Source organism: Pteropus alecto, unplaced genomic scaffold (genome assembly GCF_000325575.1).
Source record: "Pteropus alecto unplaced genomic scaffold, ASM32557v1 scaffold71, whole genome shotgun sequence".
Classification (NCBI taxonomy): domain Eukaryota; kingdom Metazoa; phylum Chordata; class Mammalia; order Chiroptera; family Pteropodidae; genus Pteropus; species Pteropus alecto.
In genome coordinates, this window is record NW_006433024.1 from 20,098,015 (window position 1) to 20,118,658 (window position 20,644).

A 20,644-nucleotide genomic window follows, 5' to 3' on the forward strand; every position below is an offset into this window, starting at 1 on the left:
CGTGACATATTCCCGCTGAGCACCCAGCCCTTGCTGGGCCTGGAGGACAGGGTCCTAGGAAGGGCAGCAGCCCATGTCCAGCCGTCCAGAGGCTTGCATTCTGGTTGGGACAACAAGAGAGCCTAGTAAGCTGGGTGGGCCAGAGGTCAGGCCAGTGGCCCTGGCAAGTCAGCCCCCAGACCCAGAATCTTTGTCTTGCAGCTGGGGCCCGGCGCCTGAAGCAGCTGCTCAGCTTTGCCCTGGGTGGACTCTTGGGCAACGTGTTTCTCCACTTGCTGCCCGAGGCCTGGGCCTACACGTACAGCGCCAGCCCTGGTGAGTAAGGCCACAGACTGGGGGTAGGAGGGTAGAGTTTAGAGGGAGCTGGTACCCATGCCTGGGGGTGGCCTAGGCCCTGCCCACTCTGCCAGAATGACTTGGAGAGGGGTTCTAGGCATTTGGCAGGGAACTTGTCCCCGTCCTACTGCCCTAGTCCCTGTGGGAGTCCCTGGGGCCCAGCTGCCCCACCAGCCAGTCCTGCCCCCCAGTCCTACCTCCCCCAACCCCCACCCCTGTCCCTGCCCTGGACTAGGGCCCATTCCAAACGGCCGCCTTCTATGGCCCTGGCTTGGCCTGGCCTGTCAGTGCTGCCCCCTACAGGTGGTGAGGGGCGCAGCCTGCAGCAGCAACAACAACTGGGGCTATGGGTCATTGCTGGCTTCCTGACCTTCCTGGCTTTGGAGAAGATGTTCCTGGACAGCAAGGAGCAGGAAGAGAGCAGACAGGTGAGCCCCAAACCCCAGGACCTGGATACCTCAGCATCTGTTGTGTGGTGGTGCCAGGGCCTAGAGGCCCAGGTTCTGAGCTGAACCCTGAAGAGAGGGTCTCTTGGCCTTTTCTTGGGAGTTCTGGGAGGCTGGGCCAGCTTGTTTGGGGAATGAAAGCATCAGCCCCTGCCATGGCATGTTCTCATGCGGGAGGTGGACAGTCTTGAGTTTGGGAGCATCCACCGGCTGACAGAGCAGCAGAGAATTCTAGCCAGACAAAAGGGCTGTTCCCTCTCTGTTTCTCCATCTCTCACTCCCCTTCTGCGTCTACCCTGGCTGAGTGGGGGGCATCTAATGTCACCTCTCCCCCCTTCTCCCGGCCCTAGGCCCCCAGCAAAGACCCTGCTGCTGCTGCCGAGCTCAATGGAGGCCACTATCTGGCCCAGCCGGCTGCAGAACCCGGCCTGAGCGCCGTGGTCCGGAACATCAAAGTGAGTGGCCCGCTCAGGGCCCCCTCCTCCTGCAGCTGCCCCGCCCTGAGTGGCCAGCCCAGCTCAACTCTGCCTATCTGGTTTAGCCCGGCTTTCTCTCCCCTCACCCAGGTCAGTGGCTATCTCAACCTGCTGGCCAACACCATAGACAACTTCACTCATGGGCTGGCTGTGGCTGCCAGCTTCCTTGTGAGCAAGAAGGTGAGTGGGGGTCAGGGCAGGTGGGGTCCAGGCATTTCTGGTGGGAATGACCCAGTACCTGTGTTGACCAGTTGGCTCTACTTTCAAACTAGGTCTTTAGTCCATCACTTCTTATTCCTTGTTTCAGCAACACCCTCATCTGAGTCCCCAGTTTTCCCTGGGGGACAGCTCTCCCGGACACAGCCTTCTATTGTCCCGAGCCACTGGTCTGTTCTTGCTGTGGACGCTCCTTGTTGGGATCACAGCCCCTGCCTGCTTCTGAATGCTTCTCCCCGACCTTCTCCCTCTACCCTCTGTGCTCTGGCCCCAGCAGTCTGCCTACCCTTGAGCTGGCCAAGCTCTTTTCCCCGTCGTGGCTTCCACTTCACACTATTCCATCCTCCTGGAACGTTCTTCCTCCCACTCTTTGAACAGCTGGCTCTTCTTCAGGCTTTGGCTTAAACACCCTTCCTCAAAGACGCCTTAGCTGACGCTTTGTCTAAACTAGGCCCCCATTACTCATGCTCCACAGCACCTGTTACAGTGTGTGATCACTCGGTTTTTTGTGTGTTTACTCAGTCCTGGCCTCTCTGCTCCAGACCGTTAGTTTCATGAGGGTAGGTTTTATCTGTTTGATTGGCTGCTGTATTTCCAGTTGGCAAACGGTGGCCAGCCAGAGCCTCAGAGCAGAGCAAATACTAGTAGAATTAGTGGATAAGTGGGTGCCTTGGCCCTCGGCACAGACGCCCACAGACTCCCTTTTGTGCAGATCGGGCTCCTGACCACCATGGCCATCCTCCTGCACGAAATCCCCCATGAGGTGAGTGCCAGAGGGTCCCATGTCAGCTCCATGGGGGCCCAGAGCTTGGGGAAGGGGTTGGGTGGGACAACCTGGCGGTGGCAGGCTCAAGGATTGCACTTTGGAGGCCTGGAACTGCTCAGCCCACCAGGCTGCAGCCACCGTCTCAGCCATGCTTCGGCCTTCTCAGGCTTGGGGTCCCAGCCAAGGGATGTGGGCTGGGGGACCCAGCGGCAGGGCTGGTGCAGGGGGCTTGGTGTACGTGTCCATACCTGAAGCGCTCAGGGGGTCTGGCCCAACTGAGGCCCAGAGTGATCATCTGGACCTCCCCTCAGGTGGGCGACTTTGCCATTCTGCTCCGGGCCGGCTTTGACCGATGGAGCGCAGCCAAGCTGCAGCTCTCGACGGCACTGGGGGGCCTGCTGGGCGCCTGCTTCGCCATCTGTACGCAGTCCCCCAAGGGAGTAGGTACGGGCGTGGTGGGTGGTGGCGGCAGGTGGCGGTCAGCAGAGGGGCCTCAGCCAAGGGCACACCTGCCCCACTCCTGGCATCCAGGCCCGTTCTGCCCTTGGTCCACCCTGTGGGAGGGGGTGTGGTACACATGGCTCTCCTGGGCTCCCAGACAGTCGGGCCTTCTCCCGCTGCAGAGGAGACTGTGGCCTGCATCCTGCCTTTTACCTCTGGTGGCTTTCTCTACATTGCTCTGGTGAACGTGCTACCTGACCTCTTGGAGGAAGATGACCCGTGGTGAGTGACCCACTGGGACTGCCACTCACAGGGTCGTTAGGGGATCAAAGGGGAGGAGATTCTGGTCTCTGCCCCTCTCCCGTCCTTGTGCCAACCCCTCCCTAGTGCCACCCCCTCCCTGGTGCCACCTCCCTGAACTCTGGCCCCTCTCCCCACAGGCACTCCCTGCAGCAAGTGCTTCTGCTCTGCATGGGCATTGTGGTGATGGTGCTGTTCTCGCTCTTCGTGGAGTAATCACCCCGACACCCAACCCCCACACAGCAATAAGAGACTTGGATTTACTCTGTGACCGTGTGTGAGGCAGAGGGGGCGAGTGCCTGTGTGAACAAGCGAGCCTCTAACCAGACAGAGGACGGGTGGATGTGTGTGTGTGTATGAGGTGTGCATGTGTGACCAGAGGTGTGTGTGAGACCGACACTGTGATCCCTTGTGCACTGGGCCTCAGTTGGGCCCAATGCATGCACTTGCCACTAGGCACGCTGTGGTCCTCTCTCCTTGACATCCTGTCATCTTGGACGTCCTGGAGTAAGCAGTGAGGAAACAGCAGCATTGGCCCCAAGCAGAAGCCTTTCCCTCCCGGAACCCCAAGGGGAATGAGGGCAGCCCAAAGAGCCCTGGGCTGCAGGGAGCCCCAAAGCTACCTTCCGCTGGGGCCTCATGGGCCCCGGGCTAAGGGATAAACTCCTCTGCTCATGCACTCAGCCTTGGGCAGCCTAGGGTTGAGGCTAGGTTAACCTCTCTGCTACGCCAATCATCTTGGCCCATCCTTTGCCAGCTCTAAGGCCAAAGAAAGGAGAGGCAGGTGCTCGTGTAGCGCCCCCAGCCCCACTCAGCACTGACAGTCTTCTCTGTCCTAGCATGGAGCTGGGAGATGCTTTCTAAGACCTTTTTCCTCATGGCTACCTTCCCTGGGTCAGCTTCTGTTCCCCTAGTGAATGCTCCCTGGCAGCACCAGCAGCTCTTGCCACCTCCAGCTGCCAAACAGCAGCCCGCAGGGCAGCCAACAGTCCCAGGCAAGAGAGGCCTCCCGGTCCAGCTCAGGGATGCTCGTGCCAGCACAGGGTCCAGGCAGATATTCTGGGGGCAGGAAGAGAATGAGCCAGGGCTGTCTCTCCCTGCCGGGGCCCCTTTGCCTTTCCCAATGCGGGTGGAAATAAGGTGGGGGTGGTGAGGGATCCATGTTGTCAGCACTCAAGAATGTGCTCTGGGAGAATGCTGAAGCCATAATCCCCAGCTATTTCCCTTGGCTGGCGCCCAGGTACTCAGCTGGCCCACTCTACAGGCAGGCTCCAGCCCTGCTTCTCAACCATGGACGTTCTGAGAAGTGGCCATCGAGAGGGTCTGAATGGTTTTACAGCAGTTTTGCTGTGGTTCCGATTGTATCTATAAATACATGTTCTATAGATAAGATGCAAATAAATATTATACACAAACCTGCTGCCTCTGTTCTGCAGACCATCATCTGTGGTCAGGCAGGGCTTCCTGGGTGCCTGTGCTCCGATCAGGTTGTCTGCTCCTTGGCCCCAGCTCCTGCTGGCCACCTGCCGGTCTCCTGTCATCGCCACCTTCCGTCCTGCTTTGTGCTCATCTCTGAACCTTGCAGTGTTTCTTGGAACAGGGGATGGCATATCATGTTTCCCTGGCTTGTTTTGTTGTTTGCTTTTTATCCTAATAAAACAAGCCTGGCACTGTGCCATTGTAGCCCCTAGCACCAAAGGTGGCCTTTTCGTATCGACCTATGAGCCAGGTCTTCTTCCCAGCCTGCCGCCTGATAAATTTAAAAAAGCTCCATCACAAAGCCATCTCCAGGTTTGGCCTCAATTAAATTATTTTTCATTAAAAAGAAAAAATATGGGATTCTTATTCTAAACCACATACCCTCATCTCCTCTGAATGTGCTGAGTGTAAAGACAGCATCAGGCACCCGGGGGCGCTGCTTCCCCACAGTGCTATCAGGAGCACACAGAAGGGTTCACCCATTCCAAGCCAACCAGGACCACCTCCAAGTAGCCTGTTGGCCGCCAAGTGCAGCACGTCTGCCCAGCATCACAGACTCCTGCAGGGGCTGTGAAGTCCAAATCACAGCACCCTCAGCTGTGAGTGCCTGGCTTTGAACCAGTATCTTAGCAAAAAAGAGATCCGTTTCACCTAATTGTGACCCACCCGGGATCTGGCGGGTCTGTGCCTGATCCGTCAAGAAAGGAATGAAGGGCTGTCTGGCCAGCCCCCACCCTCCTTTTGACAGTTCTGGGGCTCCAGTGTTGAGCCTCAGGTGGTGACTGGGGGGTTACTCAGGTGCCATGGCCAGATGGATGCCCCCACTGGCTAGAAGAGAAAACGGAATACAGGAGTGGGGGCAGCTGACCCCGGAGAAGGAGACAGACCAGAAGCACTTCAGAGGCTGTGCTGGGGGCTCCTCAAGCAGGGGTGGAAAGTCAATGGGATCGCCAAGGACAGCGACGTGAGGACGCATTTGGACACTCAAGTAGGAAGGTGGCTCAGGTGGGTTTTGGAAGTGGCAGGAGGGGATCAGAGCTAGGAAGGAGTCCAGACTTCCAGAACAGGCTGAGGCCCAGTCAGTAGTTCATGGTGGGCATGTCCCCTTGGTGGGGAGTGGGGGCAGGGGAAATAGTGTAGTGGCTTGTGCCAGAGCACATGGAGCCAGAGCTGATGGAGAGTTCTGGAAGGCTGTTACTCTGAAAGGCCATTCAAAGGGCCTTTCCAAGGATGGGCCTGACAGAGAATGGGGTTTATGGCAGAATTACAAGGAGGGCGAGAACACAGCATGACCAAAGGTTAGGCTCACAGTGGGTCTTCCTAGAGGTTCATTTTTCAGCCAGAGGAAATGGGCCAAAAGAGCTAATGGGGGCGTGTGGAGAAACAGGAGGCTTGGGGGCCAGGAAACAAGGCCCAGGGCCACAGCACCAAAACATGAAAAGGGAAGGCTGGCTCTATTTAGGCTTTTCATTCTAGAGCTGATGGGCCATAACTTCTGAAGCTTCGGGAGAGGGGGAGCAGGGAGTGAGGAGTCAGGTCTGAAGGGACACAGTGGGAGAGGCCAGGAGATCCCCGAGGACAGCTGCAGCACGCGCCCATCCCTCCCAGAGGGCCTTGCCCTGACAACTGGTTTGAGGCTGTCTAGGGTTCCTAGGCGGCGGCACCTAGGGAAGGGGTCTCATGCACGTACCCCCACTCTTCCACTCAGAGCCCAGGGAAGGTGAGACAGACGGGTGGCAGGGACCTGAAACCATCTTTTATTATAAATTTTAAACAGCAAGATACCAGGGAGTGGTATGGCAGGTGACACCCTAGGCGTAGTACTGCAGGTTGGCTTTCTTCTTGGCCTGCACCTCCAGGATGCCCTCCATGTAGTCCTCATGGGTGAGCTCCGTGGCACCCCTGCGTAGTGCGATCATGCCCTGCACCCAGGACAGACAAGCTCTAGGGTGCCTCTGGGGATCCCTGGCCTGGCTCCCAGGGGCCATAGCCTTCTCAGCTTCCTCCCCTCAGTAGTCTGTACCAGCCAAATTCCCCTGCCTGGTCCAGGGAAGGGGGCAAAAAGGCATGAAGCACCCACCCACCCTCCTCACTCCACCACTCACCGCCTCCACACACACGGCCTTGCACTGGGCCCCATTGAAGTCATCCGTACAGCGAGCCAGCTCCTCGTAGTTCACATCAGGACTGGGTGGGGTGAGGGGGACACACATATGCCACAGGGCTCAGTTACTTGTGGGGAGGGGCGGGGGCAGCAGATGTACTCCCACACTGCCCCCATCAAGCCGTGAGGCCACCTTGCCCTGTGACTGTAGGCAAGTCCCTTCCCCACGGTGCCTCGTTCTCTTCTTGGTACAAGATGGGGTGCGGGGCATTCAAAGCAGGTTAGACTAGGTTATTTCTGCGTCTCTTGAGCTCTAGCCTTCTGGCAATCTGTACCTGAGACCTCAGGGACTGATTCAGCCTCTGGTAGGTTAGCAGGAGGGTGTGGAGACAAAGGATGGCCGTCTCCCCCTCTCCTGAGTAATGCGGGCCCTGCGTCAGCACTGCACTGCCATTCAATGGTCTCCTGTGCCAAGCACTGTGCTTGATGCTGTCACAACCCCATAAGGTCAGTGTCATTATCTCCAAGTCCCACTTAAGAAAACTGAGACTGAGAAAAGTTATGCCACTTGCTGAAGGTCACAGAGATCTGAATCCAGGTCCACTTGGCCCCTGGCTGGTTCCCTCTGGGCCATGTTGAACTGTGTTCATCTGCTGGGGTAGGGGAGGCTGGGAAACTGAGGGCCTCTGGCCTGCAGACCTTTCAATTGGGAGAAGGTAGACTCTAAGGAGCAAAGCACCCAGAATTAGGGCCTGGGCTCCAGCAAGACTCTACTCCCGGCACCTGGGAGAAACGGAAGTTGCTGTGTAGAACAATGCTATGTGTGAACAGCATTTGGAGGAGTGGGTGGAGGCCTGGGGAAGCTCAGGATAAAGAGAGACAGTGACCGCTTTGCTGCTGCCCCTTTGGGGCACAGCACCTTGCTCATGGTGTCCTTGCTCACCTGACGTTCATCTTTCGGGAGTGGATCTGCATGATTCTGGCCCGGGCCTCCTCGTTGGGCATTGGGAACTCAATCTTTCGGTCCAGGCGGCCTGAGCGAAGCAAGGCAGGGTCCAGGATGTCCACCCTGTTAGTGGCTGCAATTACCTGAGTAAGGAAAGCAGCAGCAACTTGAATTGAGGAGGAAGGGGTTCACAGACAAGCAAGTCATGGCCATGACAGGCAGAGAGGCAGCCCAGAGACCAGGTGAAAGGGCAGCAGATGGTCAAGAATGACCCCAATTCCAATTCTAACTGCACTAGCTAGGTGACCAAGGTCCCCTGACCTCAAAGCCCCATGTTCTTTATCTGTGAAGTGATAACAATACTCACCTTTACTTGGGTGTTAGGCTGGAACCCGTCCAGCTGGTTCAGAAGCTCCAGCATCGTCCTCTGCACCTCCCGGTCCCCGGCCTTCTCACTGTCAAAGCTGGGGCACACGGGAGGCCCGAGACACTGGTGAGGCCACAGCTCAGGCTGAGCCCTCCCCTCCTCCACCCACCAGAAGCCTAACCCTACTCGCCCAGGGCAAGGAAATGTCTTGCTAAACTTAGGGCCCCCAGCCCAGGGTCTGTCACAGATAAGGTGTCAGTAACTGCTGATTGCAACAGAGACCAGAGAGGCTGCTGGGATCAGGTGCCAAAATTAAGATAAAACAGTGAGCAAAACCAGCCACTGCCTGCCTGAGTTACCCTCTGATGAACGTGCTGTTGCAAACTGAGCTAAAGCTTAGAAATACAGGGATCCGGCCCAGACTTGGAGCGTAAGGGAGAGTCCAGGCAGGCATCCCTGGGGAAGTGTTCCTCAGCTGAGACCCACAGGCTGAAAACCCACTGGCTGGGCAACCAATTATTGGAGAAGGGAAAAGGAAAAGCACATTCCAGAGAGACAATAGCAGGTGTAAAATCTCTCCCACCACAGAACCACAGTGGGCCTGCAAGCCGAGGGGACACTGTGGAGAGTCCAAGGGACAGGGGAGGCAGGGGCAGGAATGAGATGAGGCTGGACGTGAGCAGGGACAGCCACACAGGGGGCCCTGCAGACCACGACAAGCCCAGCATTTACCCCAAGGAGCAACAGGGAGGCCCAGGAATGGTTTTAAGTAGGATCTGTTTACGTGAGAGACTGTCAGTGTGTGTGAGTGACGTGACCAGGTTTCGTAACAAAAATGCTGCCAGTTGTGAGAATGGACAATCAAGGAAAAAGAAAAGCAGCAGGGAGGGTAGTTAGCAGAGGATTTAGGCAGTAGAACCACAAAAATAGAGCTGCCACCATCCCAGGGGAGGAGACAGAAATTTAGAACAATCCCCTTGGTGGCACCCACCCCCTTACCGCTTGGTGCCAATGGCATCCAGCTCATCAATGAAGATAATGGATGGAGCTTTCTCTTTGGCCAGGGCAAAGGCGTCACGGACCAGCTTGGCACCATCCCCGATGAACATCTGCACCAGCTGGGGGCCAGCCAGCTTCAGAAAGGTGGCCTGGGTGGGGCAAAGATGGGGGATAACAAGAGTCACAAGAAGCCCCTTTGAGCCTGCAGTGCTTAGCTCCTGCCCATTTCCTCCTCATTCCTCCCAAAGCACTCACCTTGGTCTGTGCAGCACAGGCTCGGGCCAGCAGGGTCTTCCCTGTACCTGGGGGCCCGTACATCAGAACCCCCTTTGGAGGTTGGATCCCCAAGTTCTCAAACTTCTCTTTGTGGTTCATTGGCAGGACAATGGCCTCCACCAGCTGCCAGGAAAAAGTCCTGAGTAAGGAGAGTGAAGCCCTGACGGTTCCTACAGCCTAACCTTTAATGGCTTCAACCCCAATCTCAAACCCTCCTATTCCGATCCCAGGACACTGGCCTCCCCTTCCCCTGAATCAAGAGAATGCAGAACGCTCACACCCTCCAAGGTTGACTATGGTCTCTTCAGGTACAGCAGGTTATGGCAGACACTGAGTCTGAGTTGCAGTCCTGGCTCTGGCCCTAACTATCTATGACCCTAGGCAAGTCCTTCACTCTCTCTGGATCTCAGTTTCCCTAACTGTTACATGACATCCCTCTCGCCTCCCTAGGATGTTGTGAGGATAAAAGGCACATTAGGGGGAAGTGCTCTGGTCAATGAAGCAGAGATACGCAAAAAGCTGTCCAGGCCGCTGGTGGCCACGCCTCCCTCACCTCCTGAATCTGCTTGTCCAGTCCCCCGATGTCACTGTATTGTTCTGTAGGCCTCTCGTCCACTTCCATGGCCTTTACCCGTGAGTCATACTCTGTGGGCAGGGTCTCCAGGATCAGATAGGAGTCTTTGTTCACGCCCTGGGGACACAGCACAAAGCCTTCAGATTCGTCTCAGCTCAACGCCTAACTAATCAATTGGGTGACTGATGTCTGCAGAGTCAAAAAAGATCATATGGGACTAGACAACACAAGATTCAAAGAGCAGGTAGACAGGAGAGAAACTTTACTGGAATAGCTCTGCCTGGGCTCAGGGACACCACTCACCACCAAGTCTCCCGGCTTCAGCTTTTCAGCATCCACCAACCCAATCACAGGCAGGAAGTATGTCTGTAAGAAAGATTCCAGATGCAGCCTCAGTTACTGCCCTCAGTAAGGTTCCCTGGTCCTTTCCCACAGCCACTGCCAGCCTCCTCAGTTCTATCGTTGAGGCAGCCTCACCTGTCGTGTAGAGGTTTTGATCACTGCACACTTGCCCTTCCTCTGGGAGTCCAGGTCAATATTGGCACCGTCCTCCTCTTGGTCATTGGGATCAACATCCAAAAGCTGGGAAGGGAAAAAGCTCAGATCAAGAAGCCCTACTCAGCCCACTGAACTCCCCAGAGCCAGGTGCTTCCTGGCCTGAGACTGTCTCAAAACCTGCAGGGCAGGCCATCCCTACCTCACTCCTCAGACTAGCCCTGAGCCCGGCAGGTGCAATTGATAAGCCAGCACATTGACAAGATCTCTGTCTAGGTGTTGCTTCTCTGCATAAAACTCATCTACCCCCAGGAAGAATAACCACTAGAAAAGAAGACATGTTAGGCTTCTGAGGCCTTTTAGGATCCTATATATCCCCCCTTGGAAATGCACATTGGGAAAGGGGCCCTAGGAAGGGTAGCCCATCATGTGGTTTGGGCCTCACAACTTCCACCCACTCCTTCTCCAAGTGCCCCATCGCAGGCTGTTTCCAAACTCTCTTCCCCTCCACATACACACACACCTCGATGACGTTGGAGACAAGGTACGGCAGGGTCTTGTTCACTTTGATTTTCTCACTGTTCTCTTTGATCTTGTCCTTCATAGCTTGGAGCTCATGCGTAACTCGTAACACTTCGCTCTTCATAATCTGGGATGAAAGTAAATGGAAACAAATGTTCAACCCTGGCTCAGTTGATCCCGGGGCCTTATAATTGGTTAGGTCCAGGCTGCCCAGGAACCCTCCTGCATCTGCTCACTCAGCTCTCAGGCTGACGGCTGAGCCTATGTCCACATCTCGCACAGGTTAAAACAGGAGGCCAGTCTGGAGGCCTCCTGATAAAGTAATTGTAGTCGAGGGAAAAGAGCAGGACTTTGAGTCAAATGTAAATTTTAGATTCTGCCTTTCATTAAGGGCGGGATACTTCACAATAAAAACCTCTCTGAGCCTCGGTTGCCTCATCTGTAAAATGAGGATTTCCTAAAAGAAGGATTTCTGAGGGGAATACTTAAAGACCTCATTGGAAAAGACAGTCTGATGACTCCTGTTCTCAGGCCTGGTCTGCCAACACCCAGTCCCTCTTCTGGTCCCTCTTAAGCTTTAGTTTTCTTTTCTCCTCCTGGTCCAAGGAGGAAAGCGCGGTCCCCATTCCTCTCCTAGGGAAACTGCTGGGATCACCGGGGCCTGACCTGTATGCTCACCTTGATTTCACTATCCAGCAGCCGTGTGCGCTGGATAATCTCTTCGGTGGACATCTTGAGCACCTCCTCCCCGATTCCATCTTGCTGTTAAAAAAATTTTTTTTTTTTTTTAACTCTGAGAAGGTATCCCGCTTTCTCCGAGCCCACCCAGTCTGTTTCCTTGTCCATAAAACTAGAATGAAGGAGTCGGGACTTCTGCCCACATCCCAAGCGGCAGACCTTGGCCCCAGGTACCGCCTTCCCTCCCGCCAAGAGCGTCTCCCTGCGGGCTCGGGCTCCAGGACCCCCGAGCTGTCGCAACGCGCACCTCAGCCTCATCCCACACGGTCGCCATCTTCTCCTGCCGAGTCACTGGACTCTCGAGTTTCGGCAGCAGATTCATTTCCTGAAAGAAAACGCCGAAGATCGGACTGGGCAGAAGCAATGGCAGAAAATTACTACTGTCTTTCTTAACACCAGTTCTTGACTAGTGGCAGACCTCTTTCTTCATGTCCTGACTCTTAACGGATTTAGCTCCGGCCACGTTGCCACGGCGAATCTGCTTCTCCGGTTCGAAAGACGAAGCGCGGGCCACAGGACCCGCCCCCACGTCTCCTGAAACGTTCCCACCCTCGTCCTGTTTATGCGCGGCGCGACAGGTGGACGTCCTATTGGTCGGCGCTTGCAGTGGGCGGGCCAGCCAGCCGTGTGCGAAGAAAAAAAAAAAAAAGAGCATGATAGCGCAGACTGCATTTTTATAATTATTTATTAAAATAAAAGCTACCTGAGAGAACCATTAACCAGTTTTTAAAGGTTCACTACTCCTGCTAACTTCCAAGCAGATGCCACAGAACAGCTCACGTGGGAAGAGTTCAACTGGCAATCAGCCTCTACAATTAAAAACGTTATTTCAAACAGAGGCTCATGAACGTGGACTATAGACTAGTGGTTACCAGAGGACTATAGAGTAGTGTTTACTAGTGGGGTTGGGGGAGGACCGGGGAGGTAGATGGGGTAAAGGGGGTCAAATATAGGGGGGTAGGGGAAGGGTGAAATGGCTAAAGGGGATAAATACATGGTAGCAAAAGGAAACTGGACTTTGGGTGGTGAACACAGAATAGAATATACAGATGTCAAATAATGATGTACACTTGAAAATTAAATGATTGTATTAACCAATGTTATCCCAATAAACTTAATTTAAAAATAAATAAATAATTATAGCCATAAAAAAATAGAATTAGCGTATTATCCAGCAATTCCACTTCTAGGTGTATACCGAAAAGAAATGAAACCAGGATTTCCAAGAGATATTTGTATACCCATGTTCATAGTAGCATTATTCATAATAGCTTAAACATGGAAGCAAAACAAATGTTCGCTAGCATTTAAATGTATAAGTAAAATGTGGTATATACATATAATGAAATATTATTCAGCCTTGGAAGAAAATTCTGCAATATGCACAACATGGATGAAACTTGAGGACGTTAAGCTGAGTGAAATAAGCCAATCACAAGAAGACAAATACTATATGATTCCCCTTATAGGAGGTACTTAGAGTTGTCACAATCATAAAGACAGAAGGTATAATAGTATAATGGTGGTTGCCAGGAGTGGGGTGGGCAGGAAGGGGAGAGGAGAGAATGGAGACTTATTCTTTAAAGAGTATATAGTTCCAGTTCTACAAGATGAAAGAGTTATGGGGATGGATGCTGGTGATGACGGCACAACAATGTAAATGTACTTAATGCCACTAAATTTAACGCTTAAAAATGGTTAAGATGGTATATTGTATGTTATGCCTATTTTACCACGATGAAAAAAATTTAAGATCATTCCAAAAAAAAAAAAAGTTATGTTTCACCTCTGTAATTATTTCTTTTCATCTCACCGAGTAGGAAAGATCTCTTTGGTTCATACAAGACTCATTTGTTGTTCTTGTGTCCCTGTTCTGGAGGATCTCTGCTTATCACTCCGTGGTGAAGCCCTGGGATCCCCTAAAATGAACTTTGGGTAAGCCATATAGTGTATAGTTTACATCAAACCATCAAGATACCCACTAAACTTGGTGAAAATCTGTCCAGTATTTTTCTTGGAATACAGTTGAAGGCATTTCATTTGAAGCTGTTTGCTTAGGCTGATAAAGCGCCCCCATGGTAACCACATATATGCCATCCTCTCAACAGCCCTGCCCTGTGGACAGAGCAAATTATCATTCTCAGTGCTAGATAAGGATGCGGTGGATCAGGAAGGTTAAGTGACTTGCCCGAGTTTGTTTGGTGAGTCAGTGTCAGCACGGGCACTGCTGACTGCAAATTCACACTTTTCAGAGTTGCCTGACAAGAGTCAAGAAGCCCCGTTAGGGAAGGAGCTGTCCTGTCTATGCTGATCTCACCACACCTGGAGCAGGTGGGTCCTGTTCTGGGGCCTACATCTGGAGATGCATATATAGGAATATGTTTAGAAAGCCTCCAGCCTGGGCCTGTGATAGATAGTGGCAATCTCTCCTTGACCAGACTTTAGACAGGATCCTCTGAGACGTCTTTTTTTTTTTTTTAGGCGAGGCAACCCTTGGTTGACCTCACAGATTACAAGGACCTTGTCAGCTTACAATCCTTTTTTTTTTTAATTTATTTTTTACGCCTATAGCACCTGGTCTTCCTAGGTGGTCTCCCATCCAAGTACTAACCACGCCCAACCCTACTTAGCTTCTGAGGTCAAATGGGATCAGTGAGCCCTCTTTTCCACTAGGTCTTGTCCTTGGGCCCTGTCTAGCCTGATTTTACCAAGAATCTTGCTAAGTCAATTTATTAAGATCCCAAATCTTCCTTGATATCTGATTAAGTTCCTCATCCCCCACCTTTGATATAGAAATCCTTGGCCTGCCTGTAGCAAGAATCTTGTTAGGCTAGATTAGCAAGAATCCCCTACCATGATGTCTCCTCTTAGTAATTTCCTATCCACTGACCCCCTCACTCTTCTTGTTGACTATAAATCCATAGTTGTCTTTGCTGTATTGGGAATTGAATTCAGTTCTATACTGAATTCTCCTTCTCCTATTGCAACTGACAGTTCTCATGACCTCCATGGCCTATTACTCTAGTTCAAACCAACATCATGTCTCACCCAGATTATTGCAGGGCCTCTTCATTAGTCAGCCTCCTTCTACCATGACATCCTTGTGATGGTTAATTTTATGGGTCAATTTGACTGGGCCATGAGGTGCCCAGGTTTTTGGTCAAATATTATTCTGGATGTTTTTCTGTGAGGATATTTTAGATGAGATTAACATTTAAATTGGTAGACTGAGTAAAGCAGATTGTGCTCCCTAATATGGTGGGCTCCATATGATCAGTTGAAGGCCTGAATAGAACAAAAAAGCTGACCCTCGGCAAGTAAGAGGGAACTCCTTCTGCCTGGCTGCCTTGATCTGGGACATTGGTCTTTTCCTGCCTTCAGACACAGACTGAAAGATCAGCTCTTCCTGGGTCTTGACCCTGCCAGATCTCAGACTGGAACTACACCCTTCTGGATGTCAGGCCTTCTGTCTCAGACTGGAACTAAACCATCAGTCTTTCTGGGTTTCCAGATGGCCAACTCACACTGCAGATCTTTGGACCTGCCCACCTGCCAGTTCCTTACAATAAATTTCCTTACACATCTATATCTATATATCTATCTCTAGCTCTAGCTCTATATAGACAGGTATTCATTGCCTATTCTTTCAACTTTTTTATGTATTTAGATATATCTATCTTTATATAGATAGAGATAGAGAGAGATAGAGATAGATATATAAATAGATATAGATGTATCTCCTACTGGTTCTGTTCCTCTGGAGAACCCTGACTAATATACTTCCTAAAGTTTGTTATTTTGAAAATGTTAAATACATAAAAATATTGAAAGAATAGACAATGAATACCTGTATACCTTTCACCTAGATTCACCAGTTGATCACATTTTGCACATTTGCTTTTGCTCTGTGTGCGTTTTTCTGAACCATTTCAAAATAAGTTGCAATGTCGATTTACTATATTGTACACCTGAACCTAAAATAATATTGTATGCCAACTATACTTTAAAAAATGGCAACATATGTAACTATAATACGTTATCATACCTAAGAAATTTAATATTGATACAACAATATCTAATATAAAGTCCATATTAAGTTTTCTTCAATTATCCTGATAACATCCCTATGGCCTCAAAAAACATTCAGTTCAAGTCGAGGATCACACGGTATTTAGTTACCATGTCTCTTTAGCCTCCTTTAATCTAGAGCAGTCCCCCATCCTTTTTCAATCTTTCATCACATTGACATTTTTGAAGCATCTGAGCCAGTTGTCTGGTGTAGTCTGTTCTCAACACAGCAATCGAAGGAATTCTTCTAAAACCTCGTCAGATCATGTCACCCTTCTGCTCAAACCCCTGCAGCAGCTGCCCATCTCACTCAAAGTACAGTCCTGGCAGTGGCCCACAGGGCCCTGGGTGTTTTCACTCCCGTATGATTTCCTCCAGGGCATAGGCTCCACCTCCCTCCCTCCCGCTCTCTCTGCTCACAGTTACAGGCCTCCTCTCTGCTTTGCTCCCAGACCAGGCCAGGCCAGCTCTTGTCTAAGACTCTATTCCCTTTTCCTGGAATGCTCTTTCCAGGATATTTGCCTGGTTTACCCCCTCACCTCCTTCAAATCTTTGTTCAAATGCGTCCTTCTCATCCATGCCCTCTCTTACAGACCTTTAATGCTGCAGCCTGCCTCTCCCTGCCCCAATCCTTTCCCACACTCCTCCTTTCCTTACTATACTTTTTTTTTAATTACATATTTTTATATTGAAAAAAAATCTCAAACTTAGAGAGTAGTTAAAAATACAATACAAATAACTTTTCTCCTTGCACTGACTGAGAGTAAGTATATTGCTGACCGGCTATCCTATCACCTCAAAACACTTTGGTAGGAATTTTCTACAATCAAGATCATTTGCCTACTTAACTGTAACACAACCTTTAATATCAGAAAGCTAACATTGATCTGCTTTTACCTTATGATCCTCAGACCCCATTCATGTTTCACCAATTGTCCCAATAACGTCCTTTACAGCAAAGGGATTCAGTCCAGAATCAAGATCAGAATCAAGCATTGTATTTAGTTGTAGGGCTTAAGTCTCTGAATCTGGAACAGTTCCCCAGCCTTTCCTTGGTTTCATGACCTTGACACTTTTGAAGATTACAGTTACTTTGCAGAATATTTCTAAATTTGTGTTTATTATTAGTGTTCCTCGTGATTTTACATCCAGGTGGTTCATTTTTGGCAGGAATATCACAGAAGAGATATTTAGTTTCTCATTGTGTTAATTCAAGTAGCACCTGATTTCATTTTGTCCCATGACTGGAGATGTTAACTTTTCTCACTTGATTAATCTTATATCTGCCAAACTTCTCCTCTGTAAAGTCACTCTTTTTTTCCCTTGAAGTTAATAAATATATTGCATGGAAGCATTTTGGAAGTACGTAAATATCCCATTTTTCATCATATTTTTTATCTAATCACTTATTTATTCATATCAGTTTGGATTCTTATTTTATCCAGTAAAATCTGTTAGCATCATTGCTACAGACTAAATGTCTGCATTCTCCCCAAATTCATATGTTGAAACCCTAACCTCCAATGTGATGGTATTTGGAGATGAAACTTTTAGGAGGTAATTAGGGTTAGATTAGGTCATGAGGGTGGGGACCTCATGATGGGATTAGGGGTTTAGAAGAGAGAGAAACCTTTCCACTCTCAAGCACAGAGAAAAGGTCATGTGAAGTCACACCGAGAAGGTGGCCATCTGCAACCCAGAGAGAGAGCCCTCACCAACACAAGCCCTACTTGCACCTTGATCTTGTACTACCAATCTCCAGAAATGTTTAAGCCACCCAGTCTGTGGTCCTGTGTTATGGCAGCCCAAGCTAAGACAGTCATTATTAATGGGCCAATGGGAGCCCATTCAAGCTGGCTCTTGTGTCCTTCTGAATTATCCTCATCATCCTTTCAGCTTTCTTTGCTGTCTGATTCAAGATATCCAGGCTCATCGTATACCTTCCCCAGGCCAGACCTAGAATCAGCCATCTCCCTAAAGAGTCTTGATTCCTTTTAGTGGAACATGATATTTAGAAGCCCAAATCTGGGTGCTAGATGTGCTCATTGTTATTGGCATGTCACTGCTCCCAGGCTAGTACACACACACATGACTGTATTTATTTCTCTCTTTAGCTATATATTTTGAAATCCAGAGTTTACACTGGTCCCTACAATTCCAATTCAACACCACAGGGTTCCTTCTGGATTTTTTCCTTTTATTTGTAACTCTCTTCTTCAGTAGTGACCTGACGCACATTACCCTTAATATATTTACTTATTTGATACATCTCCTCTATGTAACAATTTCTCATTGCCACTCCCTTCCGTGCACAGGTCCCTTGTTACCCTATCTTGGTTCTAATGCCCCCATGCTGGCCCTATTCACTGTACTCAAGCCCTGACACCTCAGAGCTGACCTTCCTGAACTTGGCTGCCTCAGGCCCCAACAGCCTATGCCAAGCTGCCCCTCCTTATCCGACTTGCTGCTCTGCACTGGGCCACACCCCATCCATCACCATGTGTGTGACGTCCTCACTTGGCTCCTCACTTTGCTCAGGGTTCAGTTCCCCGTGTTAGGCCTTTCTCTTCCATGGTGCCCTCGCCACCCTGCTCCGGCTCTGACACACCACGCCAGGCTGCCCCGTGCGCAGATGCCCTCCTCAGGCTCTGTTCCCAGACCACGCATCTGCATGGACGTCTTCTCACCTTGCTTGGCTCCAGCACCCAGCATCAGGCCTTGCCCTCACGTCAGCTCCTTTCTCACCCTACCTGGGCTCTGACACTCCAGGAGGAGGCACGCGTATGTGTGGTCACCCCTCTCTCGCCATGCAGGCTCTTCCCACACTGGGGCTTCCCCTGTGTGAACACCTCCTCGCACTGCTCGGGTTCCAACACTCCACACCAGGCCACCGCTCCGCACGGATGCCTGTCTCGCTCTGTCACACTTAATGGTTTTAGGACTGAAGAGAAGGGAAGGGAATGAAGAAGAGGAAGAGGAACGCTGCTCTATTCTTTATTGTTCCAAAGCATTATTGGGCATTTTGCATTAGTCCACTAGTTTTTGCCATTAGTTTTTCCATAACAAAATATCAGAGCATAGGTGGCTTATTCAATGGAAATTTACTTCCTCACAGTTCTGGTGGCTGAGAAGTCTAAGATCAAGGTACTAGAAAATTCGGTTTCTGGTGAAGGCTCTCTTCTTGGCTTGCAGATGGCTGTCTTATTACTGCGTCCTCACATGGTCTTTTCTCGGTGCAGCACAGAGGGAGGAAGGGAGAGAGGGAGAGAGAAGAGAGACAGGGAGGGAGGGAGGACAGGAGAGTAGAGAGAAAGCTCTCTGGTGTCTCTTCCTCTTTTTTTAAGGACACCAGTCTAACAGATTAGAGCCCCACCCTTATGACCTCATTTAACCTTAATTACCTCCTTAAAGGCCCTGTCTCCAAATAGTCACATTGGGTGTTAGGGGAGTGGGGGGGACACAGTTCAGTCCATAACATATATTTCTACATTTTAACAGGTATGTACTTCACCTTCCCCCTGTATGCATCCCTCCTATATGGATGTATATGCATTGCCTTGCATGGAAAGCTATAATCTTGGTACCGAACATGTAGGGATTTTTTTCCACTGGTCACATCCCAAACACACAGGTCTGTGTATGTGTGAATGTGCACGCACGTAGCAAACGGTCAGAAGAGGATCCCACACAGTTTCCTTTGCTGTTTTCCTCTCTACGGTAACTTTAAAGAAAATGGTCAAAACCCTTAAAAAAACAATACTTCTGTTACCTTTCTACATTTTCAAAATTTTGTATTGGAAATGGATTATTTTTAAATTTTAAAAATGCACTTAATTAAAATTATATAGAATTGAGAAATACGGTCCACACAGAGTATGCGATAAGCTATTTTGCAATAACTGGATAGTTGTTATCTGTAGCATTACCTCCTTAAAGGCCCTGTCTCCAAATAGTCACATTAGGGGTTAGGGCTTCAACATATGAACTTGGGGGGACACAATTCAGTCCATAACATCTTTCTATTAGACGTTCTATATTTATTGTTTATTGCATCCCCCCTACCCACCCCTGTGTGTCAGCAGCTCCTTACCAGCAGGGATCTTTGTCTCTGGCTCACTGGCACCCCTAGAACCTAGCAGGGCAGCGGGAGGCACTCACACATGTGTTCGGAGGGGCATTTGTTTCTGAGGAAGCTGACGCACAGAGTCTCACTCCCATTGTCCCCCAGCTCCTCAGACCTCAGGCAGGGACAGTGAGAATCACTGGGACCAGGTACAAATGGTTTATTTTTCTATAAAGAGCAAAGTACAAAGAGGCAGGGGAGGGCAGCTGGGCCTTAAGGGGCTGCAGTGGGCAGGCCCCAGACCCCGGTGGAGGCCTGAGGAGGCCCCGGCAGCTGCGCTAGGAATAAATAGGCATCCAAGATATGGCCAGTCAGGGGTCTCCAGCGAGGTGGTGGAAAAGGAACCCTGGAGGTGAGGCGGGACCCCAGGACGGTTGGCGGAGTCACACGAAGCCAGGCTTCATGGAGGAGCGGCGGCAGTTGGGGCAGCTTCTTGTCCCGTTGTTCTGCAGGCACCTTGAGAGGCAAAGGGCTCTGTTTACTCAGAGTCTGTCTTTTCAACCTGGGCCCAGCCTCTCTCTCCTCCCCTCTCCTCTGCAGGGAGAGCCTGGGCCTGGCATCAGGAGGTGGGGATGGAGGCCTGTACCTGCCACTGCCCTGAGGCCAGTCTGGCCCTGGTGTCTGAATCCCTCGACCTTCAAAAGGCCTCTCTGAATTCTCTTTGGGGAGACTAATCGTAAGAATGGCCATCTCATAGGGCTGCTGGGAGGATTCAGTAAGTTAATATATGGGAAGCTCTTAGGACTTGCTTGGGATACAGAAAGCACTATGTAAGTGTCTCTGTTCGTATTGCTATTGTGATCTAGGCCCCAGAGCACCCAAAGAGGCCCATGTGCCCCTGCCCTGGCCAGCTGGAGCCCTCACCGGAGGTGGAAGATGTGGGAACAAGGCAGGGCCTGCAGCCGGCTGTTTTTCTCGCCTATGGACTCCCCACACAGGCCGCAGTAGAGCTCGGTCTCCTCTACCCACTCG

General features: G+C 50.8%; 2 protein-coding genes across 4 annotated transcripts in view; one reads left to right on the plus strand and one right to left on the minus strand.

The window, feature by feature from the left end:
* Positions 1-4,396, plus strand: part of SLC39A13 (solute carrier family 39 member 13) — a 7,718-nt gene extending 3,322 nt beyond the window's left edge. The window contains exons 3-10 of one of the 3 annotated variants that reach the window (XM_015586442.2): positions 202-315; positions 625-764; positions 1,133-1,237; positions 1,349-1,438; positions 2,187-2,237; positions 2,552-2,684; positions 2,864-2,963; positions 3,122-4,396. In XM_015586442.2, the coding sequence (XP_015441928.1) occupies positions 202-315; positions 625-764; positions 1,133-1,237; positions 1,349-1,438; positions 2,187-2,237; positions 2,552-2,684; positions 2,864-2,963; positions 3,122-3,197 (809 nt within the window). In that variant the 3' untranslated portion in view covers positions 3,198-4,396. The remainder of the gene's footprint in view (positions 1-201; positions 316-624; positions 765-1,132; positions 1,238-1,348; positions 1,439-2,186; positions 2,238-2,551; positions 2,685-2,863; positions 2,964-3,121) is intronic. The other 2 variants (XM_006908107.3, XM_006908108.3) reach the window with 2 other exon arrangements.
* A 1,798-nt stretch (positions 4,397-6,194) lies between these two features.
* On the minus strand, positions 6,195-12,021 carry PSMC3 (proteasome 26S subunit, ATPase 3). The gene is made up of 13 exons (XM_015586453.2): positions 11,900-12,021; positions 11,729-11,806; positions 11,422-11,505; positions 10,745-10,870; positions 10,204-10,308; positions 10,030-10,092; positions 9,706-9,843; positions 9,132-9,275; positions 8,877-9,025; positions 7,878-7,974; positions 7,508-7,653; positions 6,566-6,647; positions 6,195-6,382 (listed from the first exon to the last, which is right to left on the minus strand). The coding sequence occupies exons 1-13, from the start codon at positions 11,909-11,911 to the stop codon at positions 6,272-6,274; spliced, it is 1,335 nt and encodes a 444-aa protein (XP_015441939.1). The 5' UTR covers positions 11,912-12,021; the 3' UTR covers positions 6,195-6,271.
* Between the last annotated feature and the right edge of the window lie 8,623 nt (positions 12,022-20,644).

Coding starts and splice junctions, on each gene's coding strand:
- PSMC3 (XM_015586453.2), bottom strand. Junction 10,871..11,421: donor TGCTGGATAGTGAAATCAAG/GTGAGCATACAG, acceptor CTTTCATCCCAG/ATTATGAAGAGCGAAGTGTT. Junction 10,093..10,203: donor TCAAAACCTCTACACGACAG/GTGAGGCTGCCT, acceptor TCTTTCTTACAG/ACATACTTCCTGCCTGTGAT.